The sequence below is a fragment of the Octodon degus genome, unplaced genomic scaffold (assembly GCF_000260255.1).
Source record: "Octodon degus isolate 3935 unplaced genomic scaffold, OctDeg1.0 scaffold00104, whole genome shotgun sequence".
NCBI classification, from domain to species: Eukaryota; Metazoa; Chordata; class Mammalia; order Rodentia; family Octodontidae; genus Octodon; species Octodon degus.
In genome coordinates, this window is record NW_004524680.1 from 7,125,583 (window position 1) to 7,143,347 (window position 17,765).

The 17,765-nt window shown below is 48.2% G+C and overlaps 1 protein-coding gene across 3 annotated transcripts in view; it reads left to right on the forward strand.

Moving 5' to 3' along the window:
- Positions 1-17,267, forward strand: part of Ago2 (argonaute 2, RISC catalytic component) — a 60,639-nt gene extending 43,372 nt beyond the window's left edge. For all 3 annotated transcript variants that reach the window (XM_004638929.2, XM_023723843.1, XM_023723844.1), the window contains 8 exons: positions 1,167-1,351; positions 2,627-2,786; positions 6,470-6,560; positions 8,887-9,081; positions 10,093-10,227; positions 13,999-14,100; positions 15,857-16,056; positions 16,280-17,267. In XM_004638929.2, the coding sequence (XP_004638986.1) occupies positions 1,167-1,351; positions 2,627-2,786; positions 6,470-6,560; positions 8,887-9,081; positions 10,093-10,227; positions 13,999-14,100; positions 15,857-16,056; positions 16,280-16,388 (1,177 nt within the window). In that variant the 3' untranslated portion in view covers positions 16,389-17,267. The remainder of the gene's footprint in view (positions 1-1,166; positions 1,352-2,626; positions 2,787-6,469; positions 6,561-8,886; positions 9,082-10,092; positions 10,228-13,998; positions 14,101-15,856; positions 16,057-16,279) is intronic.
- The last annotated feature ends 498 nt before the right edge of the window (positions 17,268-17,765 follow it).

Here is a 17,765-nt window from a genome sequence, read left to right on the forward strand (position 1 = left end):
AGTATATGGTCTGATGGCTTATGCTTTTTTCAGTATTACAAGGGAAAATTTTTCCTGCCTGTCTCTGTGGGTACAAGGTGGTTAATAACTTGACCATTCCAGCAAGAGGTTGTTCTACAAAGCCTGGTGGTGGTGGAGGGGGGAGAGGTGGCAGTGGTATGAGAGGCCTGTCCTTGTAGGTCTCTCTCCATCCTGGAGGCAGAGAAAGGGTTGGGAGACAGATTCGAGTTCAGACGCTGGGCAGCTCTCCTGGCCATCTCCCACCCTGCCCGCCTTTCCACTTTCGCCCAGAGCTAAGTGGCCCTGAGATGAAACGCAGATGTGCACCTAAGTGTTCCTGTGGCCCAATTTGTTTCTCGTGTACAAACTGAAGACGGATGTGATTAATTGTAGTGTCCTCACACTGATTGTAGAAGGCCACATGACTTTATGCTTAAGTTTAATATAGAAGCTGTGGGTCTGTGTCGTGTGTGTGTGTGTGTGTGTGTGTCCATGTGTCCAGCTGAGCTGGTGGGCTTCTCCTGGTGTACTGCTTTGGTGCATGGGCCATTTTGCTTGTCCTGGTCTAAGTTGTGCCCCTGGGATAAGGGGAACATCTGAGAAAAGTAGGGACTAATAATTTTCCCTTCTCAATGATAGGACCTGGGACTGGGGAGATGGCTCAGTGGAATAAGTGCTTCTCTGGTGAGCACAAGGGCCTGAGTTCAATCCCCAGTCCTGCCAAAAAAAAAAAAAAAGATAGGACCTGCTGTTCACCTGGGGAAACGTGTGTCCTCCCCTCACTCAGGGCTGTCATGGCCTGCCAAGTAAAGGAAAGAACTTTCTATGGGGTGATTTGTTTTAGTAGATGTGGTTTTATAACTGGTTTTGTCTAGGAATTAAAGAAATTGAATAGTGACCCCATGGCACACATGTTTACATCAAGCTCTTTGTATCTTCAAAGATTCTAAAAGGTTCACAATCATTGTCCATAAGCACGCTTTGCAGGGTAGGGATGCAGTCAGTGGTAGACTACTTTGCTGCCAAGCACAAGGCCTGCATTTGAGCCTCACCAACCAAAAACAATGCTCCCATGCTCTCAGCTTCATTTATCTTGTGTGTTTCTCGTTGGTCTAAACTGTTAGCCACTTGCAGTTCATTCTAACAACACAGACCTTCTCCTTCAGGTCCTTCACGGAGCAGCTCAGAAAGATCTCAAGAGATGCAGGCATGCCAATCCAGGGCCAGCCATGCTTCTGTAAATATGCACAGGGGGCAGACAGTGTGGAGCCTATGTTCCGGCATCTAAAGAACACATATGCTGGCCTCCAACTGGTGGTGGTCATCCTGCCTGGAAAAACCCCTGTTTATGGTAGGTCTGGTTATCTACCAGCTTTGGGAACCAATGTGGTCTGTACGGTGTGGGAGCTGCACAGGAATACTTGCTGTGGGTCCATTCCGGAGCCTGAGGAAGTAGTAGTTGTGGCCCCCTTGCCATCCGTGTCTCCTATGAGCCCACCATCCTGGATAGCTGGCACACTCCAGTTCCCCAAAGCTCAGCTCAGGGGCGTCCGCGTCCCCACACAATAACAGTGTTTGGGCAGGGAGGAACATCTCCTAGCACCCCAGTGTGCTTCTGAGGATGGTAGCCACAACCCTGAGTGTCTGGGACTCAGTCTAACATTTGCAATCTCTGTAATTCTCTGGAAGTTTCTTATGAGTGCAGTTGCTTGAATGTATGGACCACCTTTGGTAGTGTCCCAGCTTTCCAGAGAACATAGAATAAAACCAAACATAGCTCTCCACTCAGGAAGCCCCAGGTAATAGGGAAACGGTCAAGGGCAGGCCGTGCACATCCAGCTGCAGCAAGGTAAGAGCTGTTTGTAACACATCAGAATCCCAGAAGCTCTCTGCAGGAGTTTGGGGTCCTGGTATGAGAGCCTGTGGGCAGGGGCCCTTAAGCAGAAGGAAGGTACTGGATCCTCATCCAGCCAGAGGCAGATTAGAGACATGTGAAAGCCACACTTCTATTCTTCCAATTTCTACCTCAAAAAAAGGAAGAAGAAAGCCACTCATGTTGACGTGCTATTAATATTGCCCTGGAGTCATTGTTTCCACAGAGCTACCCTGGTGCAGTGACCAGCTGCTCTGTGAAAGAATCCAGGGTAAGAGGCGGTTTGGGCCTGCAGATCTCTTGGATGTCAGATCTGTGTTTGCCAAAGAGTCTGAGAATGCCAGTGTTTTGTTTTATTTTTTACTTGAGCCCATGCTATAACATAAGGCATCTTTGCTGCTGAGGAATGCTGAGCCTTCGATTCTTGCTGGTTCTGCTTGTCCTGGCTGGGCCTAGGACAAGTCATTTGAGTTGTCTTTGTTCTAAGATTGGAGGACTGAGTTGGAGGAATGCTGGGCTTCCCTTCCTGAGAAGGATAGGAGGGGCAGTGCCAAAGCAACACTGCCCAGAGCTGAGCCCACCCCACATGCCAGTAACTGTGCTCACAGGCTGACTGCAGCTGCCTGGAGCCCAGGACCCCTTTCATCTGGCCTTCCTCCAGTGTAGTTCAGAAGGGTGTCAAGAAAGCAGGGAGGACAGCTCAGAAAGAGGTGCTAATGGAAGCTGCGGTATATGTGCTTCTGTGCTCCACAGCTGAGGTCAAGCGTGTGGGAGACACAGTGCTGGGGATGGCCACACAGTGTGTGCAGATGAAGAACGTGCAGAGAACCACGCCACAGACTCTGTCCAACCTCTGCTTGAAGATCAATGTCAAACTGGGAGGTGTCAACAACATCCTGCTGCCCCAGGGCAGGTAAGGCCCCATGTATGGGGCATTTTTTTGGATGAGCTGGTTTTCTTGGCATGGGGGCCTAGTAGCCAAGGAGGTAGAGCTGTTACCCCAGCCGAGTGCTGTGTTAGACACAACAGACCAGGGAGGTCAGCAGGGATCTTAACCGCTTGTGGTCTCAGGGAGCGTGGCCAGAACAAGTGTTCCTTCCTTTTCCCTTGCTCCCAATAGGAGTACTTGCTCAGGAGTGTGTGGGTGAGTGGTGCTAAGCAGGGGCACACTTGGAGTGCCAGGAGACGCGTGCCCCTGCTCCTGGATCTGGAGCGGTGGCTGCTGCCTGGGCCTTACTCTTGCCCACTGCAGCTGGCTGTCAGTGCTGCTGAGCATCTTCTGGGGCATGCTGAAGTGAAGAGCTCCATGTAGGAGCCGCTGCTGCTGGTCCCCGGCCAGGGTCAAGACGTGTTGCCGAGCCCCGGCTGCCAGTGTGCCTCAGAGGTCTGTGGCTGGGGCAGTGGAGCTACACCTTCCTCCAACACCTCCTAGGCCTGGCAGAGCCTGAGGGCTGGAGTGCAAGGCCAAGGTCTGCTTACCCTTCGTCAGAGCCTGCTGGCCTCTGAAGCAGGCAAAGGAGCAGTCATTGTGATGACAGATGCTGCTGAGGCGACTTTGTCTTTAAAGACTCAGGAATGACACACAGTGGTGAAAACAGACTGTTCAGTGACTCAGTCTGTCTTAGAGTAAAGGAGGTAATTGTGAAGACTGTACGTAGTCATTGCTTCACCCACGCATTTGGAAAGCGGGCAGTGGTGAGTGCTACCTGTGTGCAGCCCACCAGGCTGCCCTGGATGACCCTAGTATCTCAGTCCCTTTTTTTCTTGCAAGGAAACCCCTGAAGTTGAGTTTGTTTTCCCCCTTCCTTCCCTCCCCACTCTTTCCCTCCCTTGACCTCTCCCTCCTTCACTCTGCCTTTTTGAGACTGGCTGTCTTATGTAGTCCAGCCTGGCCTTGAGCTCACTACATGATCCAGGTCTGCTGTGATCCCGCCTCAGCCTCCCGAGTGCAGGAATGACAAGCTTGAGCCACCACACCCAGCTAAATTCATACATCAGAAAGAAAAGAGGTGGGGAAGAGGTTTCTTTGTGTCATAGTTCTGGAGGTCCAAAAGCACCGTGTCAGCCTAGGCTCTTGAGAAGGTCACTTGTTCCTTCCCTGGTGTTCCACAGCAGGAACACCTCAGCAGGGGTCACAGGAGAGAGCGCTCACCATCTGACCCCTCCGCCATGGTAACCACATCACCTTCCACTGGGCCCCCACCTCTTGCTGCTATTAGATGGGAGACCAGCCTCTTACACCTGAGCCCTCAAGGGACACGACAGACCCCCTGTGTTCTTAGCATTGGCCAGCATCCGCCCTAGATGCCATGGGTTAGGACCTAGTATTCACCACTGCTGAGTTACACTGATGACTGGGAAGAACCCACAGAATTTGTGAGGAAATGGTGCCAGCCAGCTGGACTCAGAGAAGCAATCCTTGCACTCACTTAAGTCCTTGAGAGCAAATGAGAAATTATGAGGCACAGAACTCAGGACTGTGTCATCAGTCAACAAAGTGTAGACTGGATGCCTGCTGAATGCAAGCAATTTGGGCCCTAAGCATGAGCACAGGGCCCTGTCACAGCTCCTTGATGCAGGGGGCCAGACAAGAGTCCATAAAAAATCATAGCTGACGGAGCAGGTAAGCAGTCTCCCCATGCAGAGGGATGAGATCAGCTCAGGAGGGTGAGCAGCAGAGGCAGGTGACCAAATTCCAGGTACCGGGCAGCAAATGTGGGACTGGGCTGAGGGGCCAGGCCTTGGGTGTCCAAACCCTCCTCAGTTGTGCCCTGGAAGACTAGGTATGGTACCATGTGAAGTGGGGTAAGGAGTCTTGATTGTCTGAGCTGTGAGTGGAAGGGAAGAGGCTAAGATCGCTCCTCAGCTATGGGCCTGCACCCCAGAGTGGTTAGGCAGCACTGGTTGGGAAGGGGCTGGACTGAGTCCCCTGCAGGGATCTCAGAGAGACAATGAGGGACATGACCAGCACCCAGGGCCTGGCCATGGAGGAATCAGGGAACCCTCAGCACATAGCTGGAGAGTCTGACCCTGAACCTGGGGAAGTTCAAGGCTTGGAGCGGGCTGGTAGGGGTATTGGCAGTGGTAGCAGGGGAAGCCAGGCAGAGGCAGAGGGGCCCTGGACACCCAGGGAATTGTCCCGTGTCATGAGGTGCCAATGAGCTGCACTGATAATGTTTTAGACCTGGGTGATGTGGTGGTCATTGGAGCCTTCCAGAGAGAAGTCCTGTTGCCATGGCAGCCTGTAGTCTGGGTGGGAGGAGTCAGGGAGGCTGTGCAGCTTGTCTTGTTCAAGGAGCTCCAGGGTAGGGTAAGGATGGAGGGAGTCAGGGCGGGCTGCTTCTGCTCATTTAAGGTGAGTCACACACAGGAAAGCATGCTGGGCATACTGTGGCTTCTGACTCTTCATGCCTTCTCGCTACCCAGAGGAGTACACTGGTCACTTTCCCAGGGTGGTTAGTAGGATGGAGGTGCCAGGCTCAGGCCCACCCAGAGCTAATTCCTCTGGGGTCTGTGCTCCTTTCCCAAGCCATTTGTCTTCTTAACAATGGTGATTGTGTGAGAGTCACTACAGGAAACATCCAGGTGTCTGCACCTTGAAAGGGAGCAAGGCCCCTGAGGAGCTCCAAGTGCGCCAGGAACAGTCCCCAGGCGTGTTTGGAGCCAAGGGGAGACCTGCCCATCTCCCAGGTTGGATGTTCTCAGTGAGTGCAGTGGTGGGCTACAGCCAGAGCTGGGGTCTGGAGCACCTGTCAGGCCTAGTCCAGTGAGACTTCGCTGAGGTTAGCTCCTGGTCCCTGGCTGAGGCTGACTTGGAGGAGGGTGTTCACACCATGCAGCAGACATGTCCCCTGAGCCCCTGTATTCCCCTAGGCAAGTATGAGGCCACCTGGAATATTGTGTTTGTGTGTGACTTAGACCCTTATGGGACACTAAACAGCTGCTTCTGCTGGAGGTGATCAGGAAGTAGGGATCCCCTTTCTAAGCCCTCACTCTGTGCCATGGGGCTCTCTTCCCCAGTAGAGAAATGACCACAGTGCATTCTGACGGGTATCTGTCCCCTTCCCTTCCCTCCTCCCCCCTCCCCCTTCCCTCTCCTTCCCTCCTCCTTCCCTCCTTCCTTCCTTCCTTTCCCTCCCCTTTTTTCTTTTTTCTTTTTTTTTTTTTTTTTTTTTGAGTTCTGGAAGGAACCAGGGTCCATCCATGCTACACGACCTAAGCAAATTCTCCACTGCTAAGCCACATCCAACTCCTGAGACTTTTTTCATTTCAAGTGTATCTAGAGGCAGAGGGTATAAAATGATGAACCCACATTGCCTGACCCCAACATCAGCAGCCATCAACCTCCAGTCATTGCTGTATGGGGTGCACCCTACCCTTTTCCTCCCTCCTTGGTCATTCAGAAGCACATCTCAGACATTGTGGGATTTTATCTATGAAGTTTGTGTCTATCTTTAAAGATAAATGCTGTTCAAAAACATGGCCACTATAATTTTTTTTTTTTTTAACCACCTAAAAAAGGATAGTAATAACTCATGTCCTCACAGGTCAGCTTGTGTCCCAAGCTTTGGCCCCAACATCTGCTTCTCCCCACAGGCCTCCTGTATTCCAGCAGCCTGTCATCTTTCTGGGAGCAGATGTCACTCACCCACCTGCTGGTGATGGGAAGAAGCCTTCAATTGCTGCGGTGAGTGTCCAGACTGTCCTTAGGACACCCTGTTTGGTGACATGCTGCCTGGCAGGTGCATCAGCTGGCTGTGCTCCCTTTGCAGCATGGCCTGGCTTTCTTCCTCAAAGGCATAGTGTTTTGCTCATTTCATGAGGTCCAGGCCACGTGGCAGTCAGGAGATTGAAGGAACACTGAGAATGGCCTATAATAAGGCTCTAAGAAGCTGTATGAATTGACTTAATACCATCCGCAACGCGTGTGGCCCAGCTTCAGCCCACACTGTGTATGATGCTGTGTGGGTGGGAAGAGCAGCTGAGGTCCTCTAAGGTCCAGCGTGGAGTACAGTGCTTCTGGCCCGGCTTCTGTCCACTTGGACCTCAATTTCACTGCCACACTGGGGGTTTGCAAGAGGGTACACTCACCATTGCAGTGGTGGTTTTGCTAAAGGACTTAACCACACCACACACCGCTGACAGGTTTTTTTGTTTTTTTACTTTTAAAATCAGATTTTATTGTACATTGTAGATACACATAATGACAATATTCATCATAAGGACTGACAGTGGTTTTTAAACTTTGGAATGCACAGTGTAAAAACGTATCAACCTTGAGTCCCCTCCCTCTCCATTTATTAATTAAGTAAGTGATTTTACTGGAGAACAAACCCAGGGGTGTTCCATCATTGAGCTGCATCCCTATCTTATTTATTTATTGACATGGCCTCTCCGACTTTTTCTGTCTGAGCTTAAACTCGAAATCCTCCAGCCTCAGCCCCTCTCAGTGCTAAGATTAAAAGTGTGTGTCTCCATGCATGGCTTCCCAGGTGTCTTTGACTGGAGGCTTGGTGGCTAAGGAAATGGAAGAAAGCAGAAAGTTGGGGGCATTTTTGTTTCAATTCTGTTTGTTTGTCTGAAACTACCTAGGACATGCACGTGCACTCGCACACACACCAGTGCATGCCTTCTTGCATGTTCTCTGGCCTCCCTGGCAGATGTGCTTCAGAAGCCCTGGGCGCTGGCACATAGTCGGTGCTGAGAAAATGCTAGTTTCATTATTTGATCAGTCTGAAGGGTTGTGAACATGAGAGACCCAGATAGGTTGCCCTGGGTGGAAGAAAACCACCATACATACTGTGTGCGCGTGTGTACAGTGCACATGGATCGAGTCTACATGTTGCTCAGGGCCACACTTCCTTATGGAGTCAACATCAAGCGAGGCAGCTCCTGCCACTTGGTCCATAGTCCTGCCCAGCACATCCTGTATGAACAGCATTTTTCCCTTGGCCAAGTTTCTCTGCCTGTGATCAGGAAGGCGGCTCTACAGATCCCCCTGGAGCATGTTGTGGCCTTAGAGCAGGTGGGCAGGACTCTGGCATCAGGTCGGTGAGCGCACAGCTGGGTGGCTCTCCGGCGCTGCATGTGCTCTTGCCACCTTTCTCACTGAGCCTGTTAGCTGGTTTTCTTGGACAAATGCTGTATAGTATTGAAACTGCTTCTGAATTTTTGAGTCTTAGACTCCAAAGCTTTCCATGTTTTCCAAAACAGGAAAGCTCTGTGTTTGTCTCAATCCCTGCAGTTCCCAGTAGGAACAGATTTCTATACGTTACATTGTTTCTATCCATACTAACTTAGAACACCTCAAGTTTATTTATTTTCACTTGGTTTGGGAGAAAACTTACAGCCTCAGGTGGGACAGAGAACCAGGAGTCTGGAAGAATGCCTCAAGAGAGGAAGCCCCTCCTGTCAGGTTCACAGGGAAGTAGGCCTCTACGCAGAAGTGGAGGGGCAGCCCGAGAGTGGCTGGGCATGGTCCTCACTGGACTGGTCTCTTTCTTCTCCTGACCAAGGAATCCAGAGGCCTCTTGGACTCCCTTCTTTCACTCACTTTCCTCTGCACTCTGTGCTTGGCCCTTCAGACCACAGCTCACAGGCCTAGCTTGCCTTCAGATCAGCCCACACCCTCCTCAGGTCAAAATGGGTAGGGGGCTGCTGTGTTTGTTATGCAAATACCTCTGGAAATCAGTTGCCTTGAAAAAATCAGGGACACTCACTAGTTATTTTGTTTGGACAGATTAATTCAACCAACTTTGGTCATGAGCAGATTAAAGTTCTCTGAGTAATCACCTTTTTTTTACAGTGTGCCTTAAGGCAAGCTTTTGCTCTTCAGAATGTATAAGCAAGTATTCTTGCCAAACATTTAGGGAAAGCAAAGACATCAGTTACCCAACTCTGCCACCATGGCTGCAATTGAGACACCTCTGCCCATCCTCAGGCTACTCTCGAGCATATGCCCAGAACACGGAGCCCCCGGGCCCCGTGCTGGTGCTCATCGCATGTTCCTGCAGGTTGTGGGCAGCATGGATGCACACCCCAACCGCTACTGCGCCACTGTACGCGTACAGCAGCACCGGCAAGAGATCATCCAGGACCTGGCTGCGATGGTCCGTGAGCTCCTCATCCAATTTTATAAGTCCACGCGCTTCAAGCCCACCCGCATCATCTTCTACCGTGATGGTGTCTCTGAAGGCCAGTTCCAGCAGGTTGGCTGCCTTTTCTCTCAGCATGCATTTTATCCCCAGATGCCTGTGATTTACCTGTTTGTGCGGCCACCATCACTCCCCCAACTCACTATTGCAGATATAGTTTCAACTGTTTGCTGCCATGCCTGACCTGGTTACAATGAAGAGGAAGGGTCTGTAGACTGTGAAACTTGGCTTTTCCCAAGCCAGGATGTAGAGGCAGGACAGAGGGCAAGGAGAGGATCTGGGTATGAGCTGGAGAGAGTAAAGATCCAGCTGGGCCAGTTGCAAATTGAGCAGTACAGTAAGCTGCATAGGGCTCCTAGGAGTCCAAGCTTTAGCTCCAGGTCTGGCGAGCTTTCAGAATAAGATCTCTATAGGACAGACACTTTGTTTCTGGAACTCTTCTGTCTGCAGCATAAAGGGCAGGTGGGAGAACACAGAGGCCAGGAAAACTGTATGGGCTGGAAAAGACGGGGGGCTTTTTGAAGGCAGCATCCACAAACCCAGCATGATGGTGGATCCAGAAGGTAAGAGAGGATGAGGGGTAAGGGTAGCTCTTTGTTCTTTGCACCAGCCCCTCCCCACTTGGAGTGGTAAGAGGTCTACCTTCTCCTGGAGCTCTGTTCTCCTCAGTGGCTTGAGACTGACTCCTCTACCTCTCCCCACTTCCTGAAGATGCCTCCTGGGGAAGTAGAAGCAGTGAAGGTAGCTGTAAGACTTAGCAGCTACACCCACTTCTGGGGAGTGGAGCCAAACAGCATCTTTACTAGCTGCCTGTGTTATTGCAGAAGCCCAAGGTGCTCAAGAACCTACAGGCCCTGGGCTGGAGTGCCTACCATACACGAGATCCTGGGTTCAGTATCCAGTACCACACCTAGCAAAAAATTTTACTCATTTGCTGTGGGGTTTATGGCACAGTGCCCAGTTTTATGAGATGTGTATAGTGTTGAGATGTTTGTTTTCAGGTGGGAAAGGCCTTGGAAGCACAAAGCCCTCACACCTCTGCTTTCTCCCACCTCTTTCCTGCAGGTCCTACACCATGAGCTGCTGGCTATCCGTGAGGCTTGCATTAAGCTGGAAAAGGACTACCAGCCAGGGATCACTTTCATTGTGGTGCAGAAGAGGCATCATACACGGCTCTTCTGCACTGACAAGAATGAGCGGGTGAGCTCCCAAGGCTTTGCCTGTGTAGCACATGGCACCCTCAGAGCTGCTGTCACACATCCTGGGGAGATCTGGGCTCCCAGGGGCTTCATGGGGACACTACCTCAGATGTCTGAGATCGTTTATCTGATGAGTTACCACAACAAGTAGCTCTAAGGAGCCAGTTGGAAACCACAGCAATGGACTATACCACTGTACTATCAAAGAGAATGTGGTAGAATGGGGTCAACCTCTCAGGGCTTTCAGGGGAGACTGTTGTAAGCACTGGAAATAAGTGGTCTGTAGCCACTGAGAATTCTCCATAGTTGAAGAAAAATATCCTTGGGCCAGAAGTGGTTTCCATGCTCCTGACAGAATACCTTGTCCCTAGTTGACATCCAAGCAGCTGCTGAAGAGGGAGATGATACCTAGGAGGGTGAGGTTCTGTCCGACACCACCATGCCCAGCAAACTCATGTATACTTTTGCATAAATAGAAGACAAAGTTAAAGTTAGATGTTACCATAAGAAAAAAGGGATACTTTGTCACTATAAGAGGAATAGTTCCACAAGACCAAAGAAAAATCTGAGAGAAATCGCCAACCCTACCATCAAAGAGGGTTATGTTAACACACCCCAATGAGAAATTGAAACTGGCAAAAATGTGTGAAAAATAAAAATTGAAGGGTACACTCATCAAGCCAAATGTAATAGACTCCTGCCTAGCATTAGCTGAGATCACATGAAAGGATAATTAAAGCCAGCCTTCTGGGGGCTGGTGAGATAGCTTCGTAGACTAAGCAACTGCTTACGCAAACACAGGGACCAGGATTTGATCCCCAGCATCATATGCCGTGCCTGCTCCACCTCTGGGCATGCTGAGCCAGCCACCAGAGACTGGTTGTCAAGGCACACAGCTGTAATCCCAGCACTGAGATTACTGGGAGGCTGAAAACAGCAGGATCACTATGAGTTTGAGCTGTATAGTGAGGCTGTATACTAAACACATAAAGAAAAAGAAGAAAACCTTCTACCAGGACAGAGGAAGTCTGAGGATACTGTAAAACTTGAAACTTACATGAACCATACATTTTGATCATTATACAATTAAATATTAAATCAACAAATAAGTTTAGGAACGCTTGAAACTTGTAATTCATTTCTAAATTCACACATTAACTGTAATGAGAACAGAAATTGCAGGGTACTCAGAACCAAGCAAGACCCAGAGACTGCTGTATGAAACCACACGCAAACAGCTAACCTGGCATTGTGGAGAGTTAGATGTATTTTTTCTAAAACAAGTCTGGGAACAGTCACAGCCTACAATACAGGTAGGAGGGTGGAAAGAAGAGTGGGGGGATGCTGTGGAGCGCTGGGCGTGGCTCCTGCCCCTCTTCAGCCCCAAAGTCTCAGCCACCAGGAGGCAAGAGGGTTCTCAAGGCTGCTTCCTCTAGGTGACATATACACACATCTTCCTCTTCTCAAAATGGAAATAATGAAGCAAGAAAGGAATTTAAACTTAAAACCTACTTCCAGAAAATAGATTGAGCAAGGCTCTGTGGGAACAAAAGAGGACACTCACACCAGTATAAGCAGCCAAACCGAGGCTATTGCTGCCCAAAGGATGGTATTTCCATTTTTCTGGAATATTGTTAGCAACTTAATGCAGATAAATTTGGAAACTTGGGGGCTGGGGAGATGGCTCAGTAAAACAAGCACTTCCCTGGCAAGCACAAAGGCCTGAGTTCAATCCCTGGTTCTGGAAAAAAAAATTAGAAATTTGTGTGGAAGAGATTACTTACAAATGAATATTGTGAAATTGTATAAATTTTCAAAATCAGCTCAAGAGAATAATCTAGTAATCAGTCTCCCACCCAAAAAGGTATTGAGCCGAGTTTTGTTTCTCCAAACCTTCAGCAGTAGATAATCTCACAGTGTGGCAGGGAATAAAAAGAGGGAAGCTACTTGAGTTTAGTTTGGAGCTTTTTTTTTTTTTTTGGTGGGGGGTGATCTTTTTAAGACAAGGACTTTCGCTGTCCAGTTCAGGCTGTCCTTGAGCTCACTTTCTAGCCCAGGCTGGTCTCAAACTTGTAGCAATCCTGTCCCAGCCTCCTGAGTACTGGGATTAAAGGCATCCGCCACCTCACCTGGCTTGAAGCTTTTGTCCAGGCAAGTTTCACCAGACCTTCAAGGAATCATTTTGTAGTACCAAAAATTGGCAGGGATGTTGACGATTTACTGGGTATAAGGCTACATGGCTGGGCTTAGACCCAGCTTCTGAATGTCTTGACTGCTTGGCCATAAAGTATTACTGAGTCTCTGTCTGTCTCTCTGTACTACCACCCACTAGGACAGGGGTCTTGGGAAGGTGGAGGTCACACATACAAAGCACTCACCTCAGTTTCTGGCACAGAGTAAGCACATTATTACTTAGGTAGCTCTCCTGCCCAGCTGACAGGAATACACACTGATGACCAACGTGGAACATAGTTTGGCAGCTCTAAGTATCTACCCTGGAGAAAGTCACCTGACTGAGGATGCATATGTAACAACAGCTGGGCACAGTAGTGTGCACCTGGAGTTCCAGCTTCTGAAGAGGCTGGGGCAGAAGGACTACTTGAACTCAGAAGTTCAAAACCCCATCTCAACAAGAACAATTATTTATGGCAGTATTGTTAGAATAGGAAACAAAGTAAAAAACACCTGTCAAACAACAGGGAAAAGGATTTATTGTATTTGTATATTAGAACTCATTTCAGCAAAAGAAATTAATAAATTACGGCAAATAGATATGCCTTGGAATTTTAAAAATGAGCAAAAAAGTAGAATATTTGTGACATAGGTATGCAGTTTTTTAATCCATAAAACATTAAAAAGCAATGCTAGTGGGTTCTTGAATGTATATTTAAAACAAAATATAGGTTGGGTATCCTTGATGTGAAGTGTTATGGAATTTTGACTTCTAATATTTGTGCATACATTATAAGGTATCTTAAAACTGGGGGCCAAGTCTAAACAAAAAATCCATTGCTTTATATACTCCATACGTATAACGTGAAAGTTTTGTTTGTTTGTTTGTTTTTTTGGCTCCTTGAATGCCTTCAGGGCACTTTTGCATGGCTGGAGTGTTGTGGGGATCGAACTGAGGCTGCCAGCATTGTGGAAGCAGCCACTTAAAGAACTGAGCTAGGGCTGGGCCCCCTGTTTTTTTTTTTTTTTTGTGGTACCAGCGATTGAACTCAGGATCCTGCGCTTGCCAGGCAAGCGCTTATTCTAATGAGCTATCTCCCCAACCCACATGAAGGTAATTTTACACAGAGTTTTTAGTCTAGTGTGCCTTTGATTTGACCTTGGCCTGTCACATGATGTTACACTACAGCGTCTTTTTGGTGCTCAAAAAGTTTCATATTTTGGAGCTTTTCAGCTTTCACAGTTTTGGATTTCCAGGTTAGGGCCATTCACTTCAACGTGCCTGTGCAGGAAGAATATCTGTGTCTGAGTTTGTGTCAGGGAAGGCCAACAGGAAGTAGGATCTAGAAAAGAATACCTACAGGTTAGAGCCCGGCAGTCCAGGTGGGAGCCTGAGACAGGAAAGCTCGCCTTGGTAGTAATAGCAACAACTCTGCTCTGGTAGGATTTCAGTTGTTCACTTTCCCACTGAGCCAGTATACTAGCCAGTGTGAGAGCTTCCTTGTGACAGCCTGGCCTGGAAGGCAGTGTGGCACTGGCTCACTCCTACCTCCTGGGCCCTGCCAGTCCCATGACTAATGAGGTTCCTGTGTTGCTGCAGGTTGGGAAGAGTGGGAACATTCCAGCAGGTACAACAGTGGACACGAAAATCACCCACCCAACGGAGTTTGACTTCTACCTGTGTAGTCACGCTGGCATCCAGGTAGGGATGGAGGCCTGTGGACAGTTCCAGGTATCCACGTGCATGAAAAGCCCTCGTGCTCTGACCAGAGCCACCCAGTCTACAGCCCATTTGGGTACCCTGAAAGTTGAGCATGGCTTTTGCATTTTGAAGGATTATTATGCTTCTTTTTTTATTGTTTTGTTTTTTGGCGGAACTGAGATTGAACTCGGGCCCTTGCGCTTGCCAGGGAAATGCTTATTCCACTGAACCATCTCCCTGGCCCCCGGATTATTATGCTTCAGAGCATGAATGTTTTCATATTTCTTGGAACAAATCAGTTGTTTCTGTGCCTTCAGCACTGGCATACTTGCTCTGGGAGGCTGCAGTACTGCAGACTTTGTCCCCTCATGCCATACCCCTTTGCTGGCTTCCCTCATGATGAGGGGACCCTTATCCTACAGCACCTCTCTGGCTTGCTTTCTGCCTGGGAGCATTCTAACATAGGAACTTCTTTATGATAGGGGAGAGCCCACACTCCATGACCCTGGGCAGACTCGCTTTGAACACTGTCTCTGGCAGCCACCAGCTAACTGCTGGGATGTGTGCAGTGGTTCGTCAGGGTGAGAGCATTCCGCCATCTGCCAGCTGCCCAGGGCTTCAACACAGTACCAGGCTCTAAACAGAAGGCTCTGGAGGGTCAGCTATAGCTGGGGCAGTCAGGGAACAGCTACCTGTGGTGTCAACTACTAGGGCTGCCCTGGGTGGAGTAATCAAAACAAGGGGAGTCAACTCCCCTTTGTGTTTCAAAAGATTTCAGAAAACAAAACTTGTGTAAAGTGATCCTCCTGTTCCAACTCCTGTTTTTAAATGTTATTTTTCAATATATAGCTTTTAGAGGTTTTTTGCTGTTATAAATAAAACATGATAGAATATTTGACCCATCCATAAGACTTTGTCCTCAGTAGTTACTTTTTGAACATACATTTTGATCTGTAATTGATATATAATGTACATATTTTGGGTTAAGGGTGTGAGTTTTTTTACAGTTATTTTGTAAATATCAGTCATTTGTATGTAAATATATCTCACATATATATTTATATATTTGTCAACCTTTGTTTTAAAAAAGACAAGTGACATGCTGGAAACTAAGTGGTAAACTATATGGTATGGTAACTATATGGTAGTTACCACATAGGGTAAGAGGAGCAGGGCAGAGAGAAGGGAGACCTCTGGACACCTGCCTACAGTTTTGTCTGTGTTGGAAAAGAAAAAGATAAAAAAACTCTCACTTCTAACACGCATCCACACTCCTTATAATTGCGCCTCTCCACCCTCATCATCCTGTGTGGCACTCACTAGCTGTTCGACTCTGTCAGGTCACCTTCAACCTGTAGAATCCCTTAACACCAGAGTGGCTCTCGGAAGGGACTGCTCTTGCTGAAGCACGACAGACAGTGTCTCCACCCCCTTGTCTGGAGGTCAGGTTGTGTGGTGTGATATTTTAATACATGTGTACAATGTATGATGACCTCAAACATTTTTCATTTCTTTGTAACATTCAGTGTCCTGTCTGCTAGCTACTTGGAATTATGTCCACCTTTAATAATTGCTTTATGTCTATTCTGATTTTGCTGTGTGGTAAATGTGTACAATACTTTATATAGAGGTTTTTAAGATAGATTGTCCTGATAAGTTTTTAAATATAAACAGCTCTTTGTAGCATCAAATACTCCACAGTATTCTTTGTAAAGATTTTACGGTGAATCTGAGTGTTACTCTGATCTGCTTTTAGGGGACAAGCAGGCCTTCCCACTACCATGTCCTTTGGGATGACAATCGTTTCTCTTCCGATGAGCTGCAGATTCTAACCTACCAGTTGTGTCACACCTATGTGCGCTGTACGCGCTCTGTGTCCATCCCTGCACCAGCCTACTATGCTCACCTGGTGGCCTTCCGAGCCAGGTACCACCTGGTGGATAAGGAACATGATAGGTGAGTGCTGCACCTGGCTGGAGGTCACTGCCCAGATTGTTTCTGACAGGCTTGGCTGCTGCTTCTACCAAATGAGTAGTTGCTGGAGCTGATATGCCTGAGTGTTGGTGCTTTTTATGGTGGCTGTAGCACACTGCTCCCTTCCCCAGGTGTCTGAGGCATCATCCTCACTCATCAAACAAGAGTTGTGTTCTCTCTCCCCCTCCTTCCTGTGTCCCTGCAGTGCTGAGGGAAGCCATACCTCTGGGCAGAGCAACGGGCGAGACCACCAAGCCCTGGCCAAGGCGGTCCAGGTCCATCAGGACACACTGCGTACCATGTACTTTGCTTGACATGTTCTAGTGTTTAGCGATTGTGCACACCAAGTTGGATGGATTCACATGAGACCAGCTACACTCAGACCAACAGACGCCCAGCCCTTCGTGACAGCCAGCATCGAACATGAAACGTCATTGATTTTATTAGATTCTCCATTTTCCAGAATGCCTTCCGTCCCAGATTTCAAACTTGGATTTTGAACTGCAGACCTGTATGAGATCCAGTTGTCGTAGGAAATATGGTTTGCCAAAATCTATAAGCTGCTTATTAAAAAAAGTAGAGTCCCGTGTTTCCTAAAAATCTCCTAAAACCAGTCTATGAACTCAGGGCTTTAAAACATTTTTAATTTATTTGGTCATCCAATTTACTTGTTTTTAATACATGATTCTTTATGAAATTGATGGGCTCAAACTAGCTGTGAATGTTCTAAGAATGAAAGCAACACCAAACACAATTGTGGTTTTAAAGCCTTGACCATTCTGATGTTGTCACTAATGTTGATTCCTGTGATGTTGTGTGCTCCTGACCTGGCTGTACAAGCTCCACGGCCCCAAGGCCAGGTATGTGAGGCAGCCATGGGCATCTCACCCGGCCACTGCCTGTCTCACGTGGCCTCAGCAAAGGAGTGGTGGCAGGTAGGCCGTGTGTGTTTACAGCAGTGACAGGTCAAGAGATTGGCAGATAAGTGCCATTTTAATAAAAAATTTATTTAAAAGAAAAAGACAATATACTGACAGTCTAATCATAAGATTTGTCCTATAGGACTGTGACATTTATTTTCCAAAGTTTCTAAAGAATACGGGTCTGTGGTGATAAAAATACAGTACAATCCTTTTTCACTGTTATGTCTTTAATGTAAGAGAAAAATATATATATATATCTGGTTTGCAGTATTAATGTGATAGATAGATGCTGTTTTCCTTTTGTTGACTACGGGGTGCTTCATGTGACCTATTTCGCATATCAGGAGTGTTTGGAGCCTGGAGATGGGCCACCTGTAGTGGCTCTTAGTGCTTAAGTACAGGAATATGCAACTGACTTCATTTGACAGCGATCCTCCCCCCATGTGGACTCTGTAGCCGATACTTCTGGGAGGGACACTGTGCCCACCAGCCACCCACCACCCTCCTACCACCCTGTCCCCATGTATCACTCAGCTGATGAAGCACAAATGGAATTTATTCTTCTGTCGCTGGGAAACAAGTTCGTGTGTCAGAGTGCACTTCTCTCGGTGTACGGTATTGGTGGGCAAGCTTCGTAGGATCTATGCACTGAAACCAAGAGAGCTGCCAGTGGCTGAGAGGCCCAGGGCAAGCAGCAGAGGGCAGAGACTGCTTGGTTAGGACTTGCATTTGGAGCCCCGGATGGGGTTTACCAGTCTAGAAACCATT